The sequence below is a fragment of the Copidosoma floridanum genome, unplaced genomic scaffold, assembly GCF_036245765.1.
Source record: "Copidosoma floridanum isolate Cflo_tuat_1 unplaced genomic scaffold, Cflo_Japanese_pri ptg000001l, whole genome shotgun sequence".
NCBI lineage: Eukaryota > Metazoa > Arthropoda > Insecta > Hymenoptera > Encyrtidae > Copidosoma > Copidosoma floridanum.
The window spans coordinates 1,580,716-1,607,573 of NW_028321878.1; the positions used below are offsets into that span (position 1 = coordinate 1,580,716).

The 26,858-nt window shown below is 39.4% G+C and overlaps 5 protein-coding genes across 8 annotated transcripts; 3 read left to right on the forward strand and 2 right to left on the reverse strand.

Moving 5' to 3' along the window:
* The first annotated feature begins 143 nt into the window (after positions 1–143).
* On the forward strand, positions 144–9,347 carry LOC106645977 (putative phospholipid-transporting ATPase IIA). 2 transcript variants are annotated; one of them, XM_089593845.1, is made up of 11 exons: positions 144–566; positions 4,594–4,738; positions 4,826–5,098; positions 5,178–5,432; positions 5,527–5,715; positions 5,792–6,789; positions 6,863–7,028; positions 7,100–7,719; positions 7,796–7,962; positions 8,043–8,246; positions 8,322–9,347. In XM_089593845.1, exons 1-11 carry the CDS (start codon positions 382–384, stop codon positions 8,453–8,455), a joined length of 3,336 nt encoding a protein of 1,111 aa, XP_089449971.1. In that variant the 5' UTR covers positions 144–381; the 3' UTR covers positions 8,456–9,347. The 2 variants fall into 2 exon arrangements, with proteins under 2 accessions (XP_089449971.1, XP_014217448.2); XM_014361962.3 differs by having other exon boundaries at positions 145–566; positions 5,178–5,420.
* Positions 9,195–10,942, reverse strand: PheRS-m (Phenylalanyl-tRNA synthetase, mitochondrial). Its single transcript, XM_014361963.2, has 3 exons — positions 10,833–10,942; positions 9,751–10,762; positions 9,195–9,678 (listed from the first exon to the last, which is right to left on the reverse strand). Exons 1-3 carry the CDS (start codon positions 10,844–10,846, stop codon positions 9,385–9,387), a joined length of 1,320 nt encoding a protein of 439 aa, XP_014217449.2. The 5' UTR covers positions 10,847–10,942; the 3' UTR covers positions 9,195–9,384.
* On the forward strand, positions 10,906–11,579 carry bcn92 (LYR motif-containing protein bcn92). Its single transcript, XM_014361957.2, has 2 exons — positions 10,906–11,067; positions 11,271–11,579. Exons 1-2 carry the CDS (start codon positions 10,919–10,921, stop codon positions 11,449–11,451), a joined length of 330 nt encoding a protein of 109 aa, XP_014217443.2. The 5' UTR covers positions 10,906–10,918; the 3' UTR covers positions 11,452–11,579.
* Positions 11,580–11,889: 310 nt separating this feature from the next.
* Positions 11,890–14,044, forward strand: Syx16 (syntaxin 16). Its single transcript, XM_014361952.2, has 5 exons — positions 11,890–12,061; positions 12,137–12,358; positions 12,476–12,683; positions 12,760–13,025; positions 13,105–14,044. Exons 1-5 carry the CDS (start codon positions 11,981–11,983, stop codon positions 13,312–13,314), a joined length of 987 nt encoding a protein of 328 aa, XP_014217438.2. The 5' UTR covers positions 11,890–11,980; the 3' UTR covers positions 13,315–14,044.
* A 127-nt stretch (positions 14,045–14,171) lies between these two features.
* Positions 14,172–25,683, reverse strand: LOC106645969 (oxidative stress-induced growth inhibitor 1). Of its 3 annotated transcripts, none has more exons than XM_089590949.1 (7): positions 25,361–25,683; positions 16,663–16,918; positions 16,208–16,572; positions 15,874–16,121; positions 15,553–15,794; positions 15,039–15,482; positions 14,172–14,956 (listed from the first exon to the last, which is right to left on the reverse strand). In XM_089590949.1, the coding sequence occupies exons 2-7, from the start codon at positions 16,715–16,717 to the stop codon at positions 14,718–14,720; spliced, it is 1,593 nt and encodes a 530-aa protein (XP_089447075.1). In that variant the 5' UTR covers positions 16,718–16,918; positions 25,361–25,683; the 3' UTR covers positions 14,172–14,717. The 3 variants fall into 3 exon arrangements, with proteins under 3 accessions (XP_089447075.1, XP_089447083.1, XP_014217437.2); XM_089590957.1 differs by having other exon boundaries at positions 15,039–15,390; positions 15,482–15,794; XM_014361951.2 differs by lacking the exon at positions 25,361–25,683 and adding an exon at positions 17,020–17,048.
* Between the last annotated feature and the right edge of the window lie 1,175 nt (positions 25,684–26,858).

Below are 26,858 nucleotides of genomic sequence, written 5' to 3' on the forward strand. Positions count from 1 at the left end.
ATAGGTAGTTTGTGCGGTAATGTAAACAAAGTCTTCCTGATCTCTGCTTTCTTCGATAAATTCAGTTAAACGATATAGTACTTACACAAGTTGGTGTTGACGCGCAAGCATATAGGGAAAAAAAAAAAAAATTGTATATTTAAGTAGTTCGCGAAGCGGGGCGTCTTTTTGCGATCAGATGAGGGAAGAGAGAGAGATAACATAGTGCATAGCGGGATACCTAGTGGTGATGATCATGCATGGGAATTGTCGTTGTTGTTTGTCTTCACGGTGTCCGCAGCGGTATAATATCAAGTTGTCGATGTTGTTGAATGAGGCGAGCACGAGGAGTAGTCGGCAGGTCGAGGAGGGAGGTCGCAGCGGCAGATAATTGTCATCCGGATGCGGACCCCGGCGGCCGCGATGATGAGGTTGCAGCCGATACCCGTCAGCTCCGACGAGCGGGACTTTGACGAGGAAACCGACTATTTGCTTCAGCCGACCGAGGACAGTACAGTTAAATACAAGAGGAGCCGCGAGCGTCGCTTCTTCAAGTGCTCCCGGCTGCTTACACACGTCCTCTGCGGGTGAGTTGCATGTTGCATGTCACGGGCGTCCTGCACCCTGATAATGTTTGCGCTCGTCTGTTCTCCCACCCTGAATCACACACCCTCTAAACTAGATGCTTACCTCTACATTTTCGTTTTAAATTTGTCTAGCTTTTCGCTGCGGTTTTAGGTTAAGTTTTCCTTCAAAAAAAAAAAAAAAAAAAAAAAAAAAAAGAACGTGTCGTCCTTATCTACCATTTATACCTATGCTGATAGCTTATTTATGCGTGCAAAATGTCACGTTGAGCATGTTTTTTCTGCTTGTCGTTGTCACGCTATTCTTATTTTTTCTGATTTATGTATTAACTTTTCGCCAGTGTAAGTACATTCAATGCGATCTGCCAATTTTTGTTTAATCGCTCAAGTGCTCGATTGATAGTTTACAGATAAATTATAAAAGGAAAACCCAACAACCAGCTAGATCCTGTGGAGGAATTTTCATTAATTTTCATTCATTCCATTGTCTCGCCTTGGCTTCTTTTTAAAAATAATACACAGGACTACAAGGACTACAGTCTATAGCTGTCACATAGTGTTAAGGTTATGTTTTCTGCAACTTTTCATCTCAATACCGCAGCGATGACGCTGTCAAACACTGCATCAGCTGCTTGAATTAGCAGACGACGCACACGGAAATGTTATATATATATATATATATATATATATGCGTGTGTGTATGTGTGAGTCTTGTTTTGTAAACAAAAATACGCGCATTTTTTGAATTCCATCGAGTTGAACATTTTATCAATTGCTGGGGAATAACGATGCAAGTGCTGGGTCAGCTCGGGAGAATTAATTGCATCGGGTGTTGCAAGGCTCAAACTTTTGTTCGGTCGATAGCGATTAATTATTTCGCTCCAATTACGATGAGTAGGTATCCCCGGCGAGCAGAGGCTGTGAATATGCAAGTGCAGCTTTTCTCATCACCAGCAGCTGATGCGCTGGCCACTGTCCGAGAACAGCCTCCAGCAAAAATAACTCGACATTTTGTAAAGTCGTCGCGTAGTTGATTAATTAATAAATACGTACGATGGACAAAATTCAATGCGATCCACACTCTAAAACTTTACTCTCACGCACTATTACTATACTTCAGTCGGTCGTAATTGTATAGCACATTAAACTGTGACCCTTATGCGATTCAATTTTAATACTATCATCGCATTTCTCGATTAAATTACCAGAAAAATTAAATTAACGATTTACGATTGTGATGAATAGTGGCCAAACGCGTCGGTTATCTTTATTATCGTTAATTATCGTTGTTGTTATTATAAACTTGCGCAGCGGAAAAATTCAAACGTATCATAAAATTTTTTGAACGAATATACCTTTTTGAAAAAAACTACTTGATACTCTGTAACTGCTTTTGCAGTAATTAAATATACTTATGCCGAAGCAACACATGAACTGGGACTTTAAAGACCAAATTGCGTCATTGCGTCACAATTTGTTTTGAAACAAGAGAAACTTTTCTACAAGCTGTGCAGTAACGCTTGAATTCCATGCTGTATTGAGCTTTCAAATAATGGGCTCCTTTGCGCTTCTGTGTTATATGTATAAATAACACGCGGTTCTTTGAAAATTAAGTGCTTCGAGCTTGAATTTTATTATTATTTAGTTTAACATTTATCGTGGAAAATTGGAAGGAAAAAAAAAAATTTGAAAATATCGATCGGCACAACGTTATGGGTCACGCAAAATTACAATGGAACCATGCCAACCATCGAGATTGATTTTAATTAGTACAGTGGCGTGTAACATGCATAAGTAATAAATTTTTTTTCAAGTAGCGCAAGCGCATCAACGTCAATTCCATCCGATATCTCTCTCCACCTCCACTTGGTGTGCTCTCTCTCTCTCTAAGCTCACCCAACACACAAACGCACACCCACGACTCGCGGCACCGCAACCGAGAGTTAACGTAGAACCAAGTCTTTGGCAGTGTCTAACGTATAAGTAGTTATACGGAGGAATGGAATGCAATGCGCGTTCCTCGATAACCTTTTGCCTCGGCCCCGTGGCGATTCGTCGTTAGCTTTTAAGTACTAGGAGATCCATCATCTACTCAGTATACCTTGCACACATCATACAAGTACGCAGTTGAAGGAGAATAAGCCCATCCGCGGTACGTTCTTTATTAAGTATACAGCATATAACGTCTTCGGAACAACAACAGAGTGAAGCGTCGGCAGCAGCGGAGTACGCCTACTCCGACGCTCGCCCGGGATAGCCAAGACACGGGCAGGGGCGGACCGCCCCAGCCACGTATCCCTTACACTGTATCCATGTTCGAGATGGAGCCGCATCAGGGTCGCAGGATTCGACTGTCCAAGGAAGATATTCCCCTTTTGAGCAAACCGCGGCCGAACGGCTCGTTCACGAGGTGATGTATTTCCCAGACTTTCCAGAGTGACAGCAGCTCGTATATTTCAGTGACAACAACAACAAACTATATAATATACTTCTCTATCGATACTCTTACCCCGACAGACTAACATACAAACATCATAAGTATAATATATACTTTTACTTGTATACCAAGTACTTGGTGCTCCGAAACTCCGAATCGATCCAGCTATACCTACATCCATACAGCATATAGATTTTCTTTCTCTACCCCTCTCTCACATCCCTCCGTCGCTCCGCGTTCATTGTGTTTTTTTTTCCGTGCATGCAGGCAATTTTCTTTCTATACTTATACTTATAGGTAATACATATACACACAGTTTTGTAGCAGACGTTACAGGCAGGCGTTCTCGGCGTTCTCGCTGACGGAGTCACCTTGTGTATATTCGTATACTTATCAGTGCACTCCTTTTCTCTGACTCACGATTTTGAACAGTGTATGTCACTTACCAAAGTATAAGATATACGTAACAGTGACCAGTTGTCTAACTTCAGTTTCTCGCGAACTTTTTATTTTTGGTGTGGTTATACCTATAAATTATTACGGTACTTTCCGTCTCTGCGTTCGTACGTTACTTTATAAATAATGATTTGACCTACGTCATGTCTCCTAGCTCGTGCCCATCTTACTACACGACGCAAGTTCCACCATGGTTGAAGCACATATACGTCATTTCGTGCAATAACAGTGTGGAGGTGTTTAAAATCATGCGACGATCTTTTTTTTTCACGTTAGAGAGAATATATTATTAATTCGCACATAGTTTAGTACAAACCAAGAGAGTGAACCAATTGAAATATAAACAAATCCTTTGAATACAAGTACAACCTATACCTGCTTAGACAACATTTTTTAGCTGGTGAAAAATGGAGATACTACGACGGTTCCAATCGGCCCTCGGCCGAGCCATGCGAGCATTGTAATTTCATTTGCTGAATATTATATTGTATACTTGTTTCTTTTCTACCGCTATTGTTGTTCTTATTTTATTAGTTCCGTTACTGCTTTTACTCTGATGCTTTCGCTACTAATGACTCTCATGAGTTTTTTTCCATGACACCTATACTGTACAACGGCTTGCTACTGCTTATTCTTTCTTGCAAAAACTTTAGTTTGTCCGTGCTTATTATTCACAAACAAATCATGAATAGAAAAGTTCTTAAATTATTAAATTAATTTGATATTCATGATTGGTTGTTGCATAATTTGCACATCATAAACTACCACAAAACCTTACTGTAAATACTTATTTTTACTAATTACTCAACACTATGTTTTTCTGGCTTTGTTAATTTTATTATTATTTTCATAAAGACTAAGGGACTATCACACAAAAATGTAATGGTTTGATGACGAGAGAGGTTAACCAATACGTCATTTTTTGTGTTATTATCCCCTAGTCGTTAGTTAATGTGTTAATTGCTAGTAATGACACTTAAAGCTCACTAAAGACACGTGTTTAACTCACTGAACTTTTATTTCAATACTTACACATGTATCACAATCCATATACCTATGCAACTTAAATTTTCACAGTTACAGCTTTCAAACTTTTAATATGATATCTGCAAATCCTAAATATCGTATTATTTTTAGATGTTGCACATGGATGTGGCGACAATGCTTCAAAGAAAAAGAGTTAAGGGCAAGGACGATTCAAATAGGCCTACCCATGTACGAAAAATTCCCAACAAATGTCATTCGAAATCAGAAATATAGTATAATCACATTCTTGCCTATGGTTTGTTTAATCCTGTTAACTAGTGTCTCATGTTCATAAATACTTTTTCCATAAATTCACGTAATTTTGATTTTAATTTTACTCCAGGTGTTGTTTCAACAATTTAAAGTCTTTCTCAATCTATATTTTTTACTCATGGCTCTCTCCCAATTCATACACGATATTAAAATTGGATCTCTTTACACGTATTGGGGACCATTGTGCTTTGTTTTGGCTGTAACGATTTGCAGAGAAGCTATAGATGATTTCAGGAGGTATCAAAGGGATAAGGAAGTCAATAGACAAAAATATTACAGATTGATAAAAGGTTCCAGCACACCAGAATTGGTGCCCAGTTACAAGTTAAGAGTCGGGGATATGGTATGCTTTAGTTTTTTAAATTGTTTTATTTGTGTTATAAACCCCTGAATGGCATATTATATATGTCACTTTTGTTTAGGTGATTGTGGAAAAAGGTCAGAGGGTGCCTGCAGATCTTGTTCTTTTAAGGACAACCGAAAAATCTGGAGCTTGCTTTGTCAGAACCGACCAATTAGATGGAGAAACCGATTGGAAATTACGCTTGGCTGTCCCAACAACCCAAAAATTGGACAATGATGCCCAATTGTTTGATATCAAAGCAAGCCTTTACGTAGAAAAACCACAAAAAGATATTCATAGCTTCATTGGTACTTTCACTCGAGTAAGTAGTGTTGCTTTGAAAAAACATTAAAAATACCTGTAGCAAAATTAATTCATACGATTTTTTTTATTTTTTTATTATTTTTTTTTTTTTCTTGGCATAACAGTATGATGGATACAGTAGTGAAGAAAGTCTTGGAGTTGACAATACATTGTGGGCAAATACAGCCATTGCCTCTGGCTCAGCACTTGGAGTTGTGATTTATACCGGCCAAGAGACCAGATCTCTAATGAATCACTCTGCTCTGAGATCTAAAGTTGGACTGTTAGATAAGGAAATTAATCAACTGACAAAGGTATAGAAATCAGGTCATTCATTGTTATTAAAAAGAAAAAAAATATTGAAAAGTTAATGTAAATTTTATTGCTTAGGTTTTATTTTGCGCTATGATTGGCTTAGCTTTCGTAATGATGTGTTTGAAAGGATTTAGCGGTCCGTGGTATTGGTACACGTTCCGCTTTATTTTGCTGTTTTCTTACATTATACCCATCAGTCTTCGAGTTAATTTGGATATGGGAAAAACTTTTTATACTTCGTGCATGCAAAGAGACAAAAATATTGCTGGAACGGTTGTGAGAACTACAACCATCCCAGAAGAGCTTGGTAGAATATCTTACTTATTAAGTGACAAAACTGGAACCTTAACGCAAAACAAAATGGTCTTTAAGAAACTTCATCTCGGCACTATATCGTACGGACAAGATTCGTTTACTCTAGTCAGGTCTGTTTTACAAACTTTCTATGCCGATTCGGATACTTCTCCAATCAAGACAGGAACCAATACTCATACTGGAAAAGTCAGAAGATCGGAAAACACAAGGGTTTACGAAGCAGTTCATGCTCTAGCCTTATGTCATAACGTTACACCCGTTTATGACGACGTCAATACTGAAGACGTCAACAACAAACTTGACACGGATAGCGTTGGAACGGAAACCACATCCGTTCAAAGTCAAACAGATGGTGAACAAAGCGACTATCCGTCTGAACAAGGTCTCACGTACCAGGCAGCTAGTCCAGACGAGGTGGCTTTAGTAAAATGGACGGAAGAAGTGGGGCTGACCTTGGTAAAACGAGATCTGAACTTTATGCAGTTAAAAGCACCAAATGGAAATTTCTTGAACTACACAATTCTGCAAACTTTTCCCTTTACTTCGGAAACAAAAAGAATGGGTGTTATTGTCAAAGAAGAATCGACAAATGAAATAACGTTTTATTTAAAAGGTGCTGACGTAGTAATGTCTGGGATTGTCCAATACAACGATTGGCTGGAAGAAGAATGCGGTAATATGGCAAGAGAAGGTTTTCGAACTCTTGTTGTAGCAAAGAAGAACTTGACTGAGGAACAATATTTGGATTTTGAAGCAAAGTACATATTATTTTTTCTTAATTTTTACGGTAATAATTAGAAATAAAATTAACGAGGTATGTTTTTACCCCAGATACAACGCAGCCAGAATGTGCGTGACCGATCGTGTGTCAAGGGTCGCAGCCGTCATTGAGAGTCTTGAAAGAGAAATGGAGCTGCTTTGTGTTACAGGGGTTGAAGATAAGTTGCAAGATAAAGTTAGATCGACTCTGGAATCATTGAGAAATGCAGGAATCAAAGTAAATACTTCATTTTTTGTTCTATTTTCTCAAAAACACATTTTTCTTACTTGGACTAAAATGGTTTTTAGATTTGGATGCTGACAGGGGATAAACTGGAGACAGCAACTTGCATCGCTAAATCTTCTAGGCTGGTTTCCCGCACCCAAGGTCTGCATGTATTCAAGCCAGTAGTAACTAGGACAGATGCCCATTTGGAGTTAAACATATTTAGAAAGAAACAAGATTGTGCCCTCGTTATAAGCGGAGACTCTTTGGAGGTGTGCCTACAGTACTATGAGGATGAATTTTCGGAACTAGCGTGTGGTTCGCCTGCTGTAGTTTGTTGTCGCTGCTCACCCACACAAAAAGCTGAAGTAGTTAACTTGATACAAAGGCACACGGGCAAAAGAACCGCCGCTGTCGGGGATGGAGGAAACGATGTCTCTATGATACAATCGGCTGATGCCGGCATAGGCATTGAGGGGCTTGAAGGTAGACAAGCATCTCTAGCAGCTGATTTTTCAATTACGCAATTCAGTCACTTGGCCAATTTGCTGCTTGTCCATGGAAGACGAAGTTACAAACGATCCGCTGCACTAAGTCAATTTGTCATTCATCGTGGTTTAATTATTTCAACAATGCAAGCAGTGTTTTCTGCAGTATTTTACTTTTCAGCAGTTCCATTGTACCAAGGGCTTTTAATGGTTGGGTAAGTGGATGAAATATATACGTTTATACGTTTTACAACAGTATGCATCAGATATTTATAAATTATTTTATTACAGATACGGTACTTTTTACACTATGTTCCCTGTTTTTTCACTTGTTTTGGATAAAGATGTATCGGGTAAAATAGCTTTGACTTTTCCGGAACTTTATAAGGACTTGAGTAAAGGTCGTTCTTTATCATATAAAACATTTTTCATGTGGATCTTGATAAGTATTTATCAAGGTAAAAATATTTCGTTGTAAAAATTTTTTTTTTTACATTTATTGCTCGAACGTTTGTAAATAACATATTCTTTTCTGTAGGTGGTGTAATTATGTATGGTGCTTTGATTATGTTTGAAGATGAGTTTATTCACATTGTTGCCATAAGCTTTTCAGCTTTGGTTCTAACCGAACTAATTATGGTTGCTCTAACAGTAAGAACGTGGCACCATTTGATGGTTCTTGCAGAAGTCTTTTCTCTAGCCTTATACATGTTGTCTTTGGTTGTTTTAAAAGAATACTTTGGTATGTATGTCAACTTGATGAATAATTTTAAATAAGACTGTGTAATAATTATAATTTGTTTATCTGTCTTTGTAGATACCGAATTCATTAAAACGCCAGATTTCTTATGGAAAGTAGTAGTTATAACTCTGGTATCTTGTTTGCCGCTCTACATTTTGAAACTTTTGAGGAAAAAGTTCTCCCCACCGAGTTACACAAAGTTGTCATAAATATCGTCAACACGAACGAAAATTTCTGTTATCTGTGTCTATCTTGATGTTCTTGAATACAATAATTTCAAGAAAAAGTTGACGGTTATGAGTCAACGATGCGATTAAACCTTGTCCAGCTCAACTGCTGGGAGCTCAGAGTGCTCATGAAATTTTTTACTGACCTTACACATTTACTTGTGATCAAGGAACTTACTTATTCAGTATTTCGTGCAATTACTACAAACGCGAAATTAATTTTTTGAATAATTTCTTTACTTGGACAGCTTCCATTTAATCAATTTTTTAGATGTTACTTTTTTTTATACCATCAAATCATTTATCATAGTGCATCATCATCTCTTTAATTTTATTATCGCATCTTTGGCGAAACAGACTTTGGAAAAAAACATTTGGAGAAACTGACTGTGATGGCGTAAAAGTGAACACTGATTGCTGTTCCGCTTCTGTAAAAATACATTAACACGATTTTTTTAACAAACACATTTTATATTTAAAAACTCTATCATCCAAATAATATATACATTTCTTCAAAATACTTATACGCAATATTAACAATGAATAAATTATAAATCACACAGATTTTAAAGGTAAACTTGGAGAAAACGTTGTTGGATACATATGATTTCGTAGTCAATTTAACAAAAAAAATTTCGACATAACTATCCAGCAGCGCACCAACACTTATAAAATCGCTCAAATTAGAAAAAAAAAAAAATCGAAAAATTATTTGCATCACTGTAGTTGATCTAAACATTTATTTAAGTAAAACATTTTTAATAAAAGTAGCGGAAATGTTGTAATCATGGTGAAGCGTGATACGAAATAGCTCTTAATAGATATGTTCTGTTTAATGTATGATATATTTAAGGAGAAATAAAAAAAATATATTCGTTAACATTTTGTTTTACTCTTTATCATGTCAACATTTACATTCTAATCATAACATCCAGATGTTTTTCGACTGCTTTTTGTATATTCTTATGAATTTCACTTACTTCCTCTTGAGTCAACACCCTTTCCATATGCCTATATACAATCCTATAACAGTGGGAAGTTTTCTTTGTTTTTGGATGGACAAACTCGTCTATAAGCAATATTTGCTCAACAGTGTCTCCTCCAATATCTCTAACAATATCATAAAAATCATTTGAACAATATGTTTTCTCTTGTGGCAGCCAAAAACTGATGTCATTACTACATGGAGGATAAACGCTAACAGGCTGAAAGTATTTATTGTTGGATAAAAAATGTATTAAACGTAACCATGGTCGTTTTAATATAATGATAAATACCTTGTACGTGATGTGTTTATAAACATCTTCAGTTATAAATTGGTGTAAAAATCCACTATCGTTGCTCCAAAATAATCTAATGTCTGGAATGGAATACAGACACATAGCTAGTCTTTCAAGGCCAAGACCAAAGGCCCACCCCATCCTGTCTAAAACACCAGCTTTATGCAAGATTTCTTGTCTAATTATTCCACAGCCCAGTACCTCCAACCATTTGTCATTGTAAAAAACCTCCAATTCCCAGGACGGATGAGTGAAAGGGAAATATTGATTAATCCAGCGATACTTTACTTTTTTGCCAAAAAGTTCTTGAGCTAGGCCAACAAGTGCTGTTTTCAAATCGTGCTCCATTAATTTCACAGATTCCAACGTGTGACATGCTTGATTCTCGGGGCTTTCAATGCCCTTTTGTTCAAAAACATGAAGTCTGTGGGAATCCTTGACATTTTCAAAAATTTCGTCCCTAGTACATAGTCTTACTGCATCCACTTGATGAAACACTGGATAATGTGTAGAGTCGATTTCATCCCTGCGATATACATCGCCGACGATTAAAAAATTATTCAAGCCAGAAGATATTAATTCTGCCTGATGGGCCGTAGTGTGAGCCCTAAGTAGTGTTTCCTGGTTGACATAGTAGCAGTCACTCTTATTTCTACTGGGGTGATCTGGAGGAACGAGTAACGAGTCAAAATTTTGCTCAACAGTTACAACCGGATGCAAGTTGTCGTAAACGCTAAATAGTGGATTTCCAGTACGGCCCCGGTAGGCTTTATAAAAATAATTTACAATTTGCTGTCTCACGTGGGATAACGGGTGATTTTTGGTAACATGCAGATTGCAGCCGAGCTTGGAGATAATTTTCGGAGTAACATTGGTCCAATCGTCCGTGGTGAACTTTCGCCCAAGAAGTTCGATTTTTCCATGTGACTTGTTTATTTCTGGAGCCGTGGATAAATTTCTACCAGAAAATGTTCTTTTGAAACTTCGCAAAGTTACCGAGATGCAGAAGCTGTTGAATAAAAATCATTCTGCTACGTTTGTTTGACACTAAAAATGATTTATCAATAAAATATACCCACCACCGTGCGTGCATTTTTTAAAATATATATTGACGTGAGAAAAAAATTGATTTACTTCTGCTTTGCTTACATAGACACACACACGCATGCACCCACTGCAGGGCAAAAAACACCAAAGAAGGAGAACCAACTTAACAAAAGCAGAGGAAAATATGGCGTGTAGTCGTAATGCGGCTTTACAACTCTACCGGAATTTATTGAAGGAAAGTAAAAAATGGTGCAATTACAATTTCAGGTAAGTACAATAGCAAAATTCTTTTACCATAACAATCCATTTTCTTATGTATCATGAACATTTTCAAATTAAAAACGATTTTTCTTAATTCTAACCTCCACAAGTCATTACACTAATACTGTGTTTTGATGTTGAAATGTTGTGAAATAATGGTTAAATACATCATTGATTCGATTAACAATAAAATATTTGTCTGTTTTTAGAGAACACGCTCTACGAAAGATTCGACACGAGTTTCGTCATAACAAAGCGTTGAACGATACAGCAAAAATCGAAGATTGTTTTAAAAAAGGATTGGAATCTCTCGAAGTATTAAAAAGACAAGTGACAATCGGAAATTTATACAAAACTGACAAATTAGTAATAGAATTAAATAAACGATGAGAGGCAACGACCAGAAGTACCGGCTCTGTCAATTTGTTTATACTGGTATATATATAAATAGAACTTGAGGACTTGTTTAACGATACTGTAAATACATCGATTTTATCATGAGGTTACTGCTATTTTATTAAAGCTTACGTTGTAAGTAAAAAAAATCTGTCTTTTCTATTTGTCAATTATTCCTCTCTCCTTCATTATTACATTTTAAGGTAATAAGTACCTATCAGTATCGATTAGATTTTACGAAATTGTTTGAACTGATAAGGATAGTGATTAGTCGGTCTATAGTAACTTTTTAGTTGAAGTCACTAGACCGGCGACACTACTACTGGCGGTAAAGTGCGTATATACAGATGTATACATATGTGTGCCGTACGCGTAAGGTTAGTAAGGTATCGGCTATCGCGCATGTGTGTAATTGTGTTTGTGTATATTCCTAAAAGTGTCATTTAACACCTTGCAAGTTGACAGATGGACCCTTGGTTATTTTTATAACCAAAACTCACAGTATTATTGTTTACTTACAAAAATGGCATCTAGAAATTTAACGGAAGCCTTTATTATTATGAGGAATAATGCCTTGCAGTCAAGAAATATTTATGCAGAACAGGTAAAAACCAATTAACTAATCACACTAAAACTCTCTTACAAACTTGTAAACAATTAATACGTTGAAACTTTGCAGAACAGTGTATCAGATAGGATGGCTCTAGTTGGCCCTGAGTCGATAGGGTCTGATGGTGTTGAACTGAGAGGGATGAACTTTGGAAGTACAGCACCTCCACCTTGGATTGATGCCTTGGAAGAAACTCAATATATTTTAAGTCGTTTGAGAACCAAAGTAGATAGCCTAATAAATTTACAGTCAAAACAATTTTCCAGGCCTACCTTGGATGAAAATTCTCAAGTAAATCATTTTTGTCACAAATTGAATATTGTGTCTAATTAACACATTATTATTAGTTTTATTATTAATAAACTACAAAGGTATCCACTTTATTTGTTAAATATATTTTATTTGTAGGAAGAGCGGCAAATAGAGCAACTGACAAAAGAAATAGGTAAAGGGTTTTCCAGCGGATTCAGGCAAGTTCAAATAATTAAATCAGCTGCCCAACATGATTCCAAAAAAGCTGATAAACAACTCGCTGTAAGTGCAGTAAGAGCTCTTTCTTCTGCGTTGCAAGATTTAGGGTTACGTTATCGTTCAGCTCAACAAGACTACCTACAAAGTAAGCAATTTTTATCTAATTTGTGTCATTAATTGTGCATCGAGTTTTTTTGAATGTCAAAATTTGTCGCTTTTAGAAATTAATTCCAGAGAAGAGAGAAATAGACTGTTTTTCGACGATGAGCCGTTTAATTTAATGAGTAACAAGTCATCCTCAGAGTTTTGGTTGACAGAGCCATCAAACAATGACTCTGCTTCCAACTCGTGGCAAGGTCAGCAGCACCAAGATTCTGTTCTTCTTCAGCTGGACGATACCGAGCAAAATGTGAAGATAGCGATGGAGAGGGAACAAGAAGTCGAGCATATCGTTCAAAGTATATCAGAGCTTCACGATGTATTTAAAGTAAGCTGAGAATTTATCATGAATGTATGTGCTTTAACAAAAATCTATTGAGACTAATACTGCTGTGTTCAAATTACAGGAGCTTGCGGTAATGGTTCAAGACCAGGGAACAGTCTTAGACAGGATCGATTATAATATAGAACAGACGGAAGTTCAAGTTCACCAAGGGTGCCAACAATTGAAAAAAGCTGAAACATACAAACAAAAAAATCGTAAAATCTATTGCGTTTTGATAGCGGTAGGTTCGTTTATGCTACTTATTTTTTTATACTCGCTCTTTCAAGCTTAGTCGTTCAACCCTGTTGTAAATATTGTTTTTGTACATTTTTTGTAATTTATATTGTTTTTCCATTATTTGTACTTATGTATTCACGTGGAGAACAACTATTTTTAAAAACGTTAACTTATAATTGCTATTTAAACGGCCAGGCTTACATTTAAAGTGATGTTTCATCTTTCAACTTACAAATTTTCAATAGTTTCTGATTTTTTCGTGATTTTAACTCTTTCTCGAATGAAAAATACTTATACATTTTCCGTGATTGTGTACACCCGCAAAAGCACGTAAAATCGTATACTGCATGAGCGATCTCGGAAAGGTTGAAATTTCCTATTTATAATCATTTAGTTTTCACATGTACGTTAATTTTGTCAGTGTACTGTAAAACTGTAAAAAAAAATCTCAAATTGATAATAATTTATTGAGTAAATAAGACTCTAAAAACATAGCCATATTTTTACAATAATACAGGCAAAATACAAATATTGCTTTTAATAATTATGGAAACGTCAAGTGACATTACTGACTGACAATGATGAGATGTTTACGAATACATATATGTATGTATGTATATATTATTGTTTCATTCCCACTTCTTATTAAAGTTAGTTGTTAATTTGTTATGGATGATGTATTTAAGCAAAAGTCTTGAGGGATGAATTTATGGTGGTACATGTATTACATTGCATACAAAAATTTATTGTAAATTGTAACATTACTCGTGTACAAAAAGAATGTTGAGTGGAAATAAAAATATCTTTACGTTAAATCACGTGAAAATCATCATTTCGAAAGTTTACGAACAGAAAAACGAAGAGTATATAATAGGATCTGTGAAGGGAAAAGAAATTGCGACTTGTTGGATAATTATCTCATTTATTAACAAGATCTTTCTACGTTTGATTTGTAATTGTTTTTTTTTTTTTTTCCTCGCTTTAACAATAATATACACACCTACTTCGTTGCATAAATAAATGTCACAGAAAACGCACCTCATATCACAGATTGTTCATTACTCTATATATTTATAATCAGCATTGTCGTTTTATTGCAGTGTAACCGTGAAAACTTATTGTTTCGAAATGTGTCCGGTCGAGAGGTGAAATGAATTATCGTTGGTAGGTAGTATTATTGCACTTTTCTTGAATAAACCCTATGGATGAGCCGTTGAGTCTCTTCTCGCCAAAAATAACACACTTGACCCGCGATTTCGGTAACGATGAAAAAAAAAAAAAAAAAAAAAAAAAAGTACTCGTGTGGAAAGCAGTGACTCGTCGAGAAAATGCCTAGAGAAAGGGGTTCTTTTATCTTTTCTAAAAAAACGCAATACAAAAATACTTGCAAAAGACACGATAAGCCAGATAAGACAACCGGTGTCTGAAGCTCTGTTTTTTTTTTTTTTATTTCTCACGCTACTCGGGCGCGTTAACAATGTCCGCGAGAACGGCGAGGGCCCCGCCCAAGATGAAGCGCACGAAATTGTCACCAGCCAGCGGCCCGATCGCGTAAAGTCCCTTCCTCGGCGCCCGCTGGACCCACGAGCCGAACACGTCGACGTCCACCTGATTCGTCCGGTTGTCCACGGGCTTGTCCACCACCTTTCCCAGGCCAACTCCACCGTTGTGAAGATACGACAAGTCCGGCTTGGAGCCTTCAAGGAAAAGCAAAGAATATAGTTGCGGTGTACAATAATTATTATTATTAAATACATGGAGAGGGAAAAAAAAGCTCACCTATGAGAACGGCGGCAAAGGCTAGTCGGTACGTGGCCAGCCTGCCCTGGGGCGTGCAGAGGGTGACCTTGCGGGTCTTGGTGCGCGCGTACTTGTCCGCCCCGGCGCTGAACTCGACAACGATGTGGTCAGCGAGGGATCGATAGAGCGGAAAGCCAAGGCCCATGTTCATCATCTCGTAGACCTCGTGGTACTCGGGGTACACCGACGCCGGGAGCCACTGCAGCCTGTCGAGGCTCCTGCTCTTCTGCTGCTGCCTCGAGCGGAACACGTGGAGGACCGGCACGCCACGGGACCGCGCGGCCATTATCGCATCCGCCGCGCTCAAGCCCGAGCCGACCACCAGCACCGACTCGCAGCTCTTTGGCTTCGGCCTCTGGCGGCGTCTGCACTGATGGCGCTCGTCACCCTCGTGCAGCAGCCCCGCTATCTCCAGGCTCGACCCTTTGCGACAAAAGCACCATCAGCACACAATAACTGATTAATCGAGAGAGAGAGAGGGACGATTGCTTACTCGTTTGGTCGAGCATCCGCTCGAAGCTCTTGAGGTCGTGGGTCACCCAGTTGTACGTGTCCTCGCCGGAGACGCCCAGGTGGTTCGACAAGTCCGTCGCTCCGCTGGCCAGGACGACTCTCCTACACCTGTACTGGAACGACCGGCCGGACTCGCTCTCGTAGCCCTGGACCAGCCACCCGTACTCCGTTGTACTGTCCACTGTGCCGGGGACGGGCCTTACCGAGGTCACCACGGTGCCGCTGAAAATTTTCGTCAATTTTTCGATCGTTGAACAATAATATATATCATACGAATAAAACATACACAACGATTGCTCACCAATGAAAGTACTTATCGAGGGACTGTTTGATCACGTAGTCCCGATAATAGGCAGCCACCAGGCCGATCGGCACTCGGCTGGCGTTGCTGTAAGAAAAATCGTTGCCGATTTCCGCGCTTTCGCCCAAGTACGAGAACTTTTGGCGCCTCTCCTCGCTACTGAGACTCGACTCCCACTGGCCGAAGTCGTACCCCGGCAGGGACATCCAACGGCCCAGACTGATGGTCAAGACGTTCGGGTCCAGGGTCTGGACGCGCAAAAGCCCCAAGTATAAGATTATTTACTTACGCGTGGGTATATTATAGGTAAGTATGTATCATAACATGTACTAACGTTCCAGCAGCCACCGGCCGAGCCCTTGCCGAGAACAACGTGGTCGATGGGCCTGTGAGACGAGTGTTTGTCGGGCGAGGGCCACTCGAGCAACGAGGGCACGTCGAGACCGGCGTCGAGGCAAGGGTGCTGCAGTTGGTCCATGAGCAGAGACAGGGGCCTACCCGCGTGTCTACCCTCGAGACCGGCCGACAGTACGTCGAGTTCCTCGCGGCTCGAGCGCTCGACGAAGCAACCACCCCTGGAGCCTAGGCTGTAGCGCAGTCGAGCCGTCAACATCTCGTCCCCCGGGTGGGCCTCGCCGGTGTAGTGCGGCCAATTGCCCGCCAACAGGTACGACAGGCAGATACCGCTCGGCCCGTTACCTACACACGATTTGTCAATCATCACGTCGCAATAGCCAAACTGACGAGATTACACGAGAACAATCGCGCCAACAGAATATATATCTATACCTATTATCACCACGTTCTTGATAATATCCGGCTGGTGGTCTTCTTGTTGCTGCATTTTTTCCTCACCCGCGGTACATATGTATACAATTATACCATACACGTCCGTGCGGCAAAACTTGATTGGCGTCGGGTGTTCAGCCTCGGTTATTGTGCCGCTCCGGACTCGTCTATGCCGCTTTATATACTAGTGTCCGCGCTCTGTGAGCGTTTTCTTTTTTTTCCCGCCGATCAGGTGAGTGATAGGAAATGCCTCTCTCTGCAACACACATAAAACAAAACGATGATACCTCATTATTACCACGGGACGGGAAATCGTTTGAACGCCCATTATATCGAGGAATCGTGTGAAGTAATTACACGTTGTTATCTATAACAAAGAATATTCATTTGTCGCTCGTCCATACGCGCAGCGGAGAAATTTTAGATGCTTATAGGTGTTGAATAGGTGCACAGGTGCTTGTACGCGTGATTCCTGAAGAATAAAGGTGGTGTGCACAAAAGTGTCAGCTGCAACGCTGCGGGTATCGGTTCATCAATGATGCGCGAGTACAAGTGCTGGAGGAAAAAAAAAAATATGTTAATTGAGCCCCAACGCGAGTCTGGAAAATAATCTTTCGAGACGGCGTAGCGCTGCTCGTTATTGTCCGCCTTTTTTTTCAATTAAACAGTACATTGTATACCCATTCGAGTGAAAGGACTCGGTTGACCTTCGATAAGGTAAATAATGACCGCCGGTATTTTTTATTTTTTTTATTTCAACGCGAGCGGAGCGAGTCGAGGCGTTTGAAAAGAAAAGGACTCGATTGAAAATCCATCGAGGAATGTCTCATCGTTTTCTGGAAAACGGGACTCTCGCTTTTTTCTCCACGGCTCCGACGCACGACGATAAGACACCAAACACTACCTTGTTCATTAGATTAAATCGTCGTTACTTACACGGATGACTCAGCAGTAATTGCAGCAAAAAAAAAAGAAAACAATCATATTAGAATAAATTTTGTTTAATAGTAATCGTTAAATTTTTTTTTTTTTTTGTTTGTTTACGAGCCGTCATTGAGTCGAACTTGATGTACGATCTTTCAAGGCCACGAGAACAAACAAAAAAACTAATTACCTTCGTCTTCGGGTTTTTAGATTTTCGTGGGAGCGGTGTGGGACACCTGGATCTCAAACGTGTTTTCACGATGCATAAAAATACCACTATTACGAATCTCGACGTGATTTAATCGACTATTTCGAGTCAAATCGACGCACCGAGCATTGCGTTTTGGTAACAGTCGATTAAATACTTTGTAGATAATGATGCAACTCTTGATCGTTTTGCGCAGTAAAATCGGTTGGCGAAGAAAAAAAAAAAAAAAAACATTTTTGTTGCAAACAAATACCACACCGCGACACGAGAGAGATGGAGAGGGAAAGAAAAAATTTGACAACTCCAAGGAAAGCACGAGCGATTATTTTTCCAACGCCGAGGAAAGTCCGAGTGATAAGAGTAGCCAGGCTTTATCGCGAAACAAATTTTCCTAAGGCCAATTATGTAAGATCACAGTTATTTTTAGCGCGACTGTGACGCCGGACGATTGGTTTTTTTTTTTTTTGTTTTTGTTTCCACACACTATTTTTTTTTTTTCACCCGTATCATCAAATTTGTCGCCGACACGCGATACATTGTGTAGGTATGTACATTTTCGAAACAAAAGAAGCATTTTTGCAACAATCAGTCGCTCGGCGTAGCATTAGATGAATACCACACTGGTAGCTCGCGCTTATCGTTAGGCGTTGAAAAAAAAAAAAATGTGATTCTCGCTCGATCGCGCGATAAATTCTATACAGTTTCACGTGTGCGCAGCGTATAATATATTATATCGACACCGCCAGGGTCAAAACGCCGGCGGCGCTTTGTACACGAGCGTCAATGGATAAATCCACTGTCGGTATATACATACATATATGTATAGGTACTGATGTTGGTAAACAATAAAGCCTATCCTATACGCGATCAGAGTCTAAGCGCTCACGAGTGATCCGCGAAGAATAATATCAAGGGTAATGACTTTTGTTGTATCGATGGACAACAGTATATATTATATTACGAGCAAGTATCATATATTCATAAATCAGCCAAGAGCGTCAAAGCTCCTGTTTTGGCGTGTATATACCCATGACAAATGGCTTCTGCACACACCCATAGCAAGGCCATTGGACTGTTTCTACTAAACTTGGGTTTATTTTTTTTTTACAAAATCTCGCACACGCGCAGATATCACATTTATACAAACACTGGCGCGCACAGTTGGTAATACGCGTATACACTGCAGAAAACGTACACCGTCCGGGAGAAGAGGGAAGTGGGTGGGTTTTCCAAAGATTCTATACACGGGGCGTAAGTAAGGCTTGCCGCCGAGGCACCGTAAAAACCCGTTCGGTCCTTCGTTTTTGCGTGTATATATATAATTATACATGTGCGTGTCGGCAGCTGTACGGCGCGTCCATCAGAGCAGTGTCGAGGCCACCTCTCATGGTCAGATTTTTTTTCCCCCCTTTACCCCCTCCCCCGCGATTCATGGTTTTTTATAACCGTACGAGAGCGCGAATATAATTATACGACGGTGCAGTGGTACATGCTTCGTGGAAAAATAAATTGTCAATAGTGCACAAAGCACGACAAGAAAAAAAAAGGAGCACAATGGTCGTTGGAAACTACTCGGAACTCGCTTGAGCCCACATGTATATTGTACCTTTTGAAAAAACCAAGTATAAGTAGCTTATTGCGCGTTATAAAACTGGTGTATATATATATACGCGCGGATGATTTATGCAGCGACAGCGACTACTGAAACATCGTTATTATGCTAAGCCGCTGAGTCTGCCGCGGTGGAGGAAAATTCGCGAAATCACACGATAACACGTATAGGTATACATTTATACGACAGTTGAAGCGAAAAAGTATGTAACGTTATACCTATACCCAGCACTTTCCATTCAATTATGCGGCCAATCGTTACGCGTTTAATGACATGCTTTCCCTTCGATCGACATTTTCTCTTCCTCTTCCAGTGCAACAAGACACACACGCGTGCCAGGATTTTTTTTTTTTTTTTAGGACGCGTTATGATCTACGTTAGCGACTAAAGTTTGCTGCAGCTTAGCAAGTATTACCGCAATCATCTACAATTTTTTATTTTATAGGGGAACCCTCAATAATTCCAAAAGGTGTAAGTATAGTATAGTTTCAAATGGACCCAAAGATCGGTGTCACGATCCACTTGCATAAGTGCGTCGATGATACGAAATAAAAGCTATAAAGGGAAGAGGTCGAGCAATAAGTAAAATACCGATTTTTGATTACTTTATGTTTTTAGTATATACGCAAGAGTGATTCTTCATAGCTCTGCTACAATAAAACTCACCTGACCCAACATTATATATCTACTGTTGTGCAATGAAATCGTTCTATACTCAATTATTTCACCTATTTAGCATAACACGACTTTTTTTTTTTGCTCGTTGACTTACGGTCGTTAATTTTCTCTAGGAATTGCAATTTTTTGTTTTACGAGAAGTACAAGCTGTGTTGAATTACTCTGTTTCAGCACGAGTGTAATTGCGGGTGATGTCTCGGACACGCGATTGGCCCCTTGTGCCATCAGGAAAACTACAGCCGACAGTGTTTTACAGATTTAAAAAACATTTTTTTTTTTTTTTTTTTCTTTTGTACCTGCTGTTGAATTTCCGTAAAAAATCTCCACCTTTGGAATGTTCGAAATTATCGTTGCGTCATTTAGGTGCAACAGTCATTTTCAACAAATGATTGATCGGTACAGTATAATTGTTTTTAATCGACAATCGCTGCATGCGCGAATAAACATTAAATCATTTCTATTAAAAAATGATCGAAGCTTGTGGTATCTTAAAAAAAAAAAAAAAACTTGATCTCGTCAAAGTTACAAGCTATATAAAAATGGTAAAATTTACTTTACCGAACTTTGCCATGCGTTGCGCCTCAAAACTATAAACCTTAAAAAAAAAGTGTACACATAGCTTAACAATTTTCGGTCTTACCTATATGAATATTCAAGTTCAGGGAATCCCCGGAATTTATGCTCGCCAAACTCAGCCGCACGGAAGCGTTAACTTTAATCCTTCCTTTAATTTATTTGCGGTAGAATTGATAAGTAACCGCACAGAGGCGCTCAGATAAGAAAAACAAGCAATGGACAGTTTGAGGCACGAATTTTTTATAACTTTCACTGGATATGTACACACGACTGTTGTCTCTCTTTTTTTGTTCTTTTTTTTTTTTTAATCGACTACACGAGGTTTTATAAGATAATGTGCACACGCACGAGGGAACGAAACAAACGATAAAAAAAAGGAAGTGTGACCACGCATGCAATGAATGATGATAAAAAAAAAATAAAATAAAATAAATTATTAAAAGGGTTGAAAAAAAAAAAAAAAAAAGGAAAAGATACCCAAAGCGCCGACTCTATTAGCGAGTATACAATAAAATGATGCGCGCACTGGGTGCCGATGTTGTACTACTCGTGAGAACGTGCAAATATACCTTGTATAGCTTATACTACTGTACGTGCGAAGAAGCGAGTCAGCTCGAAGTTTACGCGGTATAGGTGCATTATATATTATACGTGTGTGTCCCTGGTAGTGGTGGTCCGGTATTCTATACATATATATTATATGCATATTGTACTACCATACTCAACCATTTCACTGTTCTGTGATTCATGAATACTTACTGCATTCGTAGCAGATGGACGCGATTTTAGGGATTTCCGTGCAAAGACGAAGACAAAAAAAACAAAACAAAAAAAAAACCCGTCTTTCAAAATATTGTGCAACATAATTTATTTCGGGATGTTAAGTTATAAGTCCTCAACCCGAGCCGACAAAGTCTGCGTTTGATAAAAAGCAGACATCTTGTCTCTTCTCGTTTTATATACCTACCTCTGGAGATTAAGACGCTAAGCTTGTTCATTCACATGATGACCCTCGGGGGATGATGATTTTATGCTCCCCGGCATGACTCTTTTTCATTCAAACGTGTGTGCAACACTTACCGATTTTATCTTTCCTCGGTGATAAACAGTTTGCCCGGTACGTAACGCTTAGTATATGACTATGGATTTTATGTATTGTTGACGCAGCATATAATCGTTCATCTTGTCACTCTTCAACTTTTTTAATTTACCAATCAATTATTTTCACTAAACGCTTCGTGTAATTAATAATGGATCGGTAACTGAACACGTTTTGAATTAATTTTATTTTTTATTTTTTATACCTTACAACGATGCGTAAAATAAAAAAAAAAATTTTTTATTACAGATGCATTGCACTTTCATCAGTTGTTGTGATGCATTGCGTTTCTCCGTTTGACGAAATATTAAAATAAATAAAATTTGCATTTTTTGGAGGAAAACCAAAGTTGGTGGCGTTATTTATTTTATACCTATGGTCATTTATGTACTTAGTGAAAAACATACAAGCGTGTGACGTCTAAAATTCCAGTAGATGTTACGTATAAGTATACATTATAAATGTCCCTACAGACCATCTTCTCTCGTGTTCTTTTAGGGTTGTGCAGTGTGGGAAAACCAACAGTAAAACTCTTTGGGAGTGATTCCGGGAAAACTTGCCCTGTGGAACAGCCTTTTCAATTCTTTTATACAAATGGGCTTGGGTGCCAAGTCTGAACCCCTGCACTCACTCTGTACCTATATATACATACGCCCATCGTGTTGGTTACCTTTGGAGCTGTATGTATAGGCTCTTGCGAACCAGATCGATTGTAAAAAAAAAGGCAACGAAACTTGTAGTTTTATTTTCCAATGAAAATCTGTGATTGCAATTCGTGCTCGATCTGTCGAAAAATCGTGTAATTTTATCGCGATCGGATTCTAATCGCGATTGTAATCAAAATTCACGACAAAAATGAGAACATTTTGCGTTTGATCGATTTTATCGGGCGTTTTTTTTCACGTTCAATCGTTTTTATCTATTTATCAACATCACCTGTGTTGTCTATTTTTTTCCGAGAATATCGAACGCCGATACCCACTAAAAGTTTTCATTTCGTCAAGAAACAGGATGTATGGGTTCGAGTGATCAAGAAATGTTTTACAAGCTTTGTTGTAATAATGCGCCAAGCACGTATACATGTGTGTATCCGCATAGCTGCTGTTTATTATAATTACACGAGTCTTGGGTGTGCGTGTGGCTGGGTGTAATTATACGCTTGCATAAAAACGATGGAAGCCACACCACACACTGTGCACAGAGAAAATTTTTTACAGAACATGTTTTTTTCTTTCTCAGATCACGCGGTTTCTGGCACAACAAATGTCAGAAAACAAAAAAAAACGAGCCAACAGCCCATATTTTTACAGATAACGATCGCAGCGTCCGACTGGTATACACGTTCACGAGATTATAATATATACGTATAAGTGTACGCTGATGCTTTAGAGAAAATCTCTAGCATTTTTATCAGTATAAGTGCCCACCCAGAGGCGGTCCAAATATTTTTCTTTTTATTCGTGAGAAACGCGTGTATGGCGTACGCAATGAATCATCAGTAGTATTGGTAAACAACTTGAAGATAAATAGCTTGAGGAGGCTTTTCGGGTTTCAGAGATTTTTCTTACACGATCTACTCAAGTGGCTTGGACATCAAACATGTTCAGTCCATTATCTTTCGCTCACACATGGACTATTGCAGTATTTGTTTGTTTTTCTGTATAAAAAAAAAACACGCACATAGTTTGGAGTGCAGAAAACACAAATCGAGACGAAAAAAGTGTCATTCACGTAATAAACATTTCTTTTTCTTGGCTCTAACACATTGTTGAAACAAACTACACACGGCAAAATCCTTCGGAAACGTCACAAATGGTCCAACGCAACCCAAGCATCTCTAATTGTCCTACTTTTCATTATTCGGTAATCTGACTACGTGGTTTAGCCGGGGAGGGGCTACCGCTCTGTTAAATCACTCAAAATCCAAAAGATTCGGCGAATCGCGTTGATGGAAGATCGTCGCCATTCGTCTTATTTTATTTATAAACTTGTTTTCGATGCACTTGAAAGAAATTGCCTTCACCGCACTCTCTTGTCGTATCGAGTTTCACTTCGGACGAATGAAAATCATTAAAACGCAGTATTGTTCTCCCATCGGTCTCCCACTATGCCAGTTCACCGAAACGTCGATTGATCTCTATTAAACCGAAGCTCCGAAAGATTATGACTCCGATACCCGGGCCTATACATTCGACCGAGACTTTTTTTACAATTCAAATTCCGGCTCCATTTTTCAGCCGCTCGTTCATTCATTCATAAGAAACGTTGTATCATTTGATCCGTTTCATCACATGCTTAGTTGTAGAGCTAAAATTATACCACTAGTTCTCGTAAATGTATAAAAATGGACAAATGTGTGTATGCGCGCGTCGGCGAGCCAACTGTACAAATTAGCCGACGAATGAAAGGGAAATCAAGCATTGACGAGACGGCGGGTTAAACTGCCAAAAGTGTGTTGGAGCCGTTACGCAATACCTTATTATTATGTTATATTCCTTCATAAGCGTAAATACAAAAGTCGGGCGAGCGACACTGAAAAAGCGACATCGTTATTTATTCAAGGCGAGCTCTTCCGAGTGTATGTCTTGCGGTTATACACGCGTATTTGACATGGTTTTTTTTCACTTTAAATCATTTACCGAAAAATGCACGACTCGGTGCACGCGCTCCAATAATTTGGCGTTATGTCGAAATAACTCGCAATAAGCACTCCCGCGTAACTGTTTTCTTTATGTGTCGGGTGATGTATACTTAAGTATGCTGATCGACGCGTGTCCCACAGTTATCGAGGGGATCAATAGGTAGGTATGAATAAAAATCAAGGACGCGTATATACGTTGTAACGAAGTACCAGCTTGCAGCTAGATCGCCAGATACCACCTACGATACACATAAGTACATATATTTACATGAGGAGCTTGTATGGAGCGCAAAAAATATCGACGCAAAGGGCATGAGTCAAATGAAAAGTAACATAGGTACATGTATGAAGCCACGAACAAGTGTTGAACGTAGTATAATATATACTATATGTATATTATAATATAAATGAAGGGAGCGACGACGAGCGAATGGACGAAATAGCCGGCAGCCGTAGGTACTGTCGCACCAACACTCACGTGTTCTAAAAATATGCACAGCCTCGTATCGGGATGAATTACGCGAGTGGCAAGTAAGTAATACGCGCACCCGAGCCCTCCTACAGGCTCCTCGTAAACACATTAAGTATATACGTGACGTACGTGTGATAATACACGATGCGATGAACAAGTATATATATAAGCTTAGTTGGCATTTAGGTAGGCATGTATATAATATATGCACCTTTGAATATTGCAAAAGCCCGTGCAGTCGAAGGGGGTCATTTATATAACACAAGTACCGTCATAACCTATTGCATTATTAAACAAATTCGAGGTAATCTGAGTAGCCGCGTGACACACATTTATTCCCACCCTCGTCTACGAGGGGGTAAACTACGAGGCCACCAATTTTTTGGTTGGTGTCTTCGGTGTATTACATGTGTAACTTGGGTGTACGAATGCGCGAGGATGCATCATCCCTTGTGCGCGGGCAAAGCACACCAAACGGCGACACTTACCTCGGCGACGCTTGGGAAAAACTGCGAGGAAGGGCTGACCATCGTGCCCGTGCCGGCGAGGGTGGTGGCCATCAACGATATCGGCGGGTGACAGCGACGACAGGCCCGTGCGAGGTGATTGTCAGTGAGAGAATCGGTGTACACTTCCGTTGACTCCGAAAAAAAAGAAAAAAAGAAAAAAAAAAAAAAAAAAAAAAAAAAAGAAGAAAAGCCGAAATCGGTGTCTCTCAACGTGCTGTAACACTCTTGTTTTACGCGTGTAATGTAAGCGAGCGCGTATATCAACACCGACTGCTCATGCCGTGCCGACGATGCGCTCTTGCGTGTACTACCTGCCTCGGCAGCTTACACACGCAACCCATGTGTAAAAGCTCTTTCTCTCGGGCGAGTTATCGAGCCGGGGGAGGGATATATATGAAAACGCCGTGGGTTTTCAATGCGGGGGGAACTTCATGCCAACGACATCTGCTTTTGCTCGCTGGCGCTGACGCTCGCGACGGGTAAGCCTGGGCTCGGGAACCCTCCTCGCCTCTGTACTTTTATCGATCACATTTTCGGGCGGAGCTTTTGCTCCTCCGAGTACGAAAGCGCGGCAACAGATGGTACTGACGCTGTGTTTGCGTTTTAAAAATATACAAGTACCATCAGGGATCGAGAGATCGTTTGGGTGCCTGTACATGGAAGACCTGCTGTTTGGCAACTTCCCGTCAAAGCCCTCTGGTCTCATGAGAGTGAGAGAGAGAGGTTAAATGTGGTCACGTGACGAACCTCTCTCACTCTCATGAGACCAGAGAGCTTTGACTGGCAGTTGCCAAACAGCAGGTCTTCCATGTACAGGCACCCTTATATGAATCGGTAAGGGACGCAAAATTAAATAAAAAACTTTGGCATTTATCGGTTGGTAATGGCAACCGAAGCGATACAGGGCTTACATTACACAGAAAAAAGGACTATTAATCCCGCATGTGTAAACGATCAAATGATAAATAAATCGGTAATCGTTGCATCGGTGTATTTAACGTGAAGAATTACCTTTTCGTGCGGGCCAAAATTTTGTCAATAATGATTACTCGCTACGCAAGGAAATCATAAAAATCAAACTTTTTTTTTTTCACAGGAAACGAACATACAGGGAATTCAAAGAATGCAACTCCAGGCGCTGTAGGGCGCAGATTTTTCCCTCCGAGGTGAGGTAAAACAAAACAAAAAGAAATGTGTGTGGAGACTCCCTTCTCCCGTCTGCATTTTTTTATCCTCGATGCACCTGGTGGCTACATACATATACGCACACGTATATCCTACCTTCCTATTGTTGCGGCCGCATGGATCTGATTTTCCCTTTTTATACCTGCGACGCAGCTGCTTCACCATTACAGGTGTGGAAGCAGGTATATATATACACTAGTCATACATACATGTTTGAGAAGGTAATTATCTCTCGCACACCTGAGCGAATGCGTAAAAAAAAAAAAAAAAAAATCAGGATATCTATACCTGT

Bases quoted from the DNA above. Each gene is read 5' to 3' on its own strand.
- LOC106645977 (XM_089593845.1), top strand. From the start codon at position 382: ATGCGGACCCCGGCGGCCGCGATGATGAGGTTGCAGCCGATACCCGTC. The intron at 5,433-5,526 runs GCTTTGAAAAAA...TTGGCATAACAG, and splicing joins TCACTCGAGTAAGTAGTGTT to TATGATGGATACAGTAGTGA. The intron at 7,963-8,042 runs GTAAAAATATTT...TCTTTTCTGTAG, and splicing joins CTTGATAAGTATTTATCAAG to GTGGTGTAATTATGTATGGT.
- PheRS-m (XM_014361963.2), bottom strand. The intron at 9,679-9,750 runs GTATTTATCATT...AAATACTTTCAG, and splicing joins ATAAACACATCACGTACAAG to CCTGTTAGCGTTTATCCTCC.
- LOC106645969 (XM_089590949.1), bottom strand. From the start codon at position 16,717: ATGCAGCAACAAGAAGACCACCAGCCGGATATTATCAAGAACGTGGTG. The intron at 16,573-16,662 runs GTATAGATATAT...AATCGTGTGTAG, and splicing joins CAAGAACGTGGTGATAATAG to GTAACGGGCCGAGCGGTATC. The intron at 16,122-16,207 runs GTTAGTACATGT...TTGCGCGTCCAG, and splicing joins CGGCCGGTGGCTGCTGGAAC to ACCCTGGACCCGAACGTCTT.
- Syx16 (XM_014361952.2), top strand. From the start codon at position 11,981: ATGGCATCTAGAAATTTAACGGAAGCCTTTATTATTATGAGGAATAAT. The intron at 12,684-12,759 runs GTAAGCAATTTT...TGTCGCTTTTAG, and splicing joins TCAACAAGACTACCTACAAA to AAATTAATTCCAGAGAAGAG. The intron at 13,026-13,104 runs GTAAGCTGAGAA...TTCAAATTACAG, and splicing joins AGCTTCACGATGTATTTAAA to GAGCTTGCGGTAATGGTTCA.
- bcn92 (XM_014361957.2), top strand. From the start codon at position 10,919: ATGCACCCACTGCAGGGCAAAAAACACCAAAGAAGGAGAACCAACTTA. The intron at 11,068-11,270 runs GTAAGTACAATA...GTCTGTTTTTAG, and splicing joins TGGTGCAATTACAATTTCAG to AGAACACGCTCTACGAAAGA.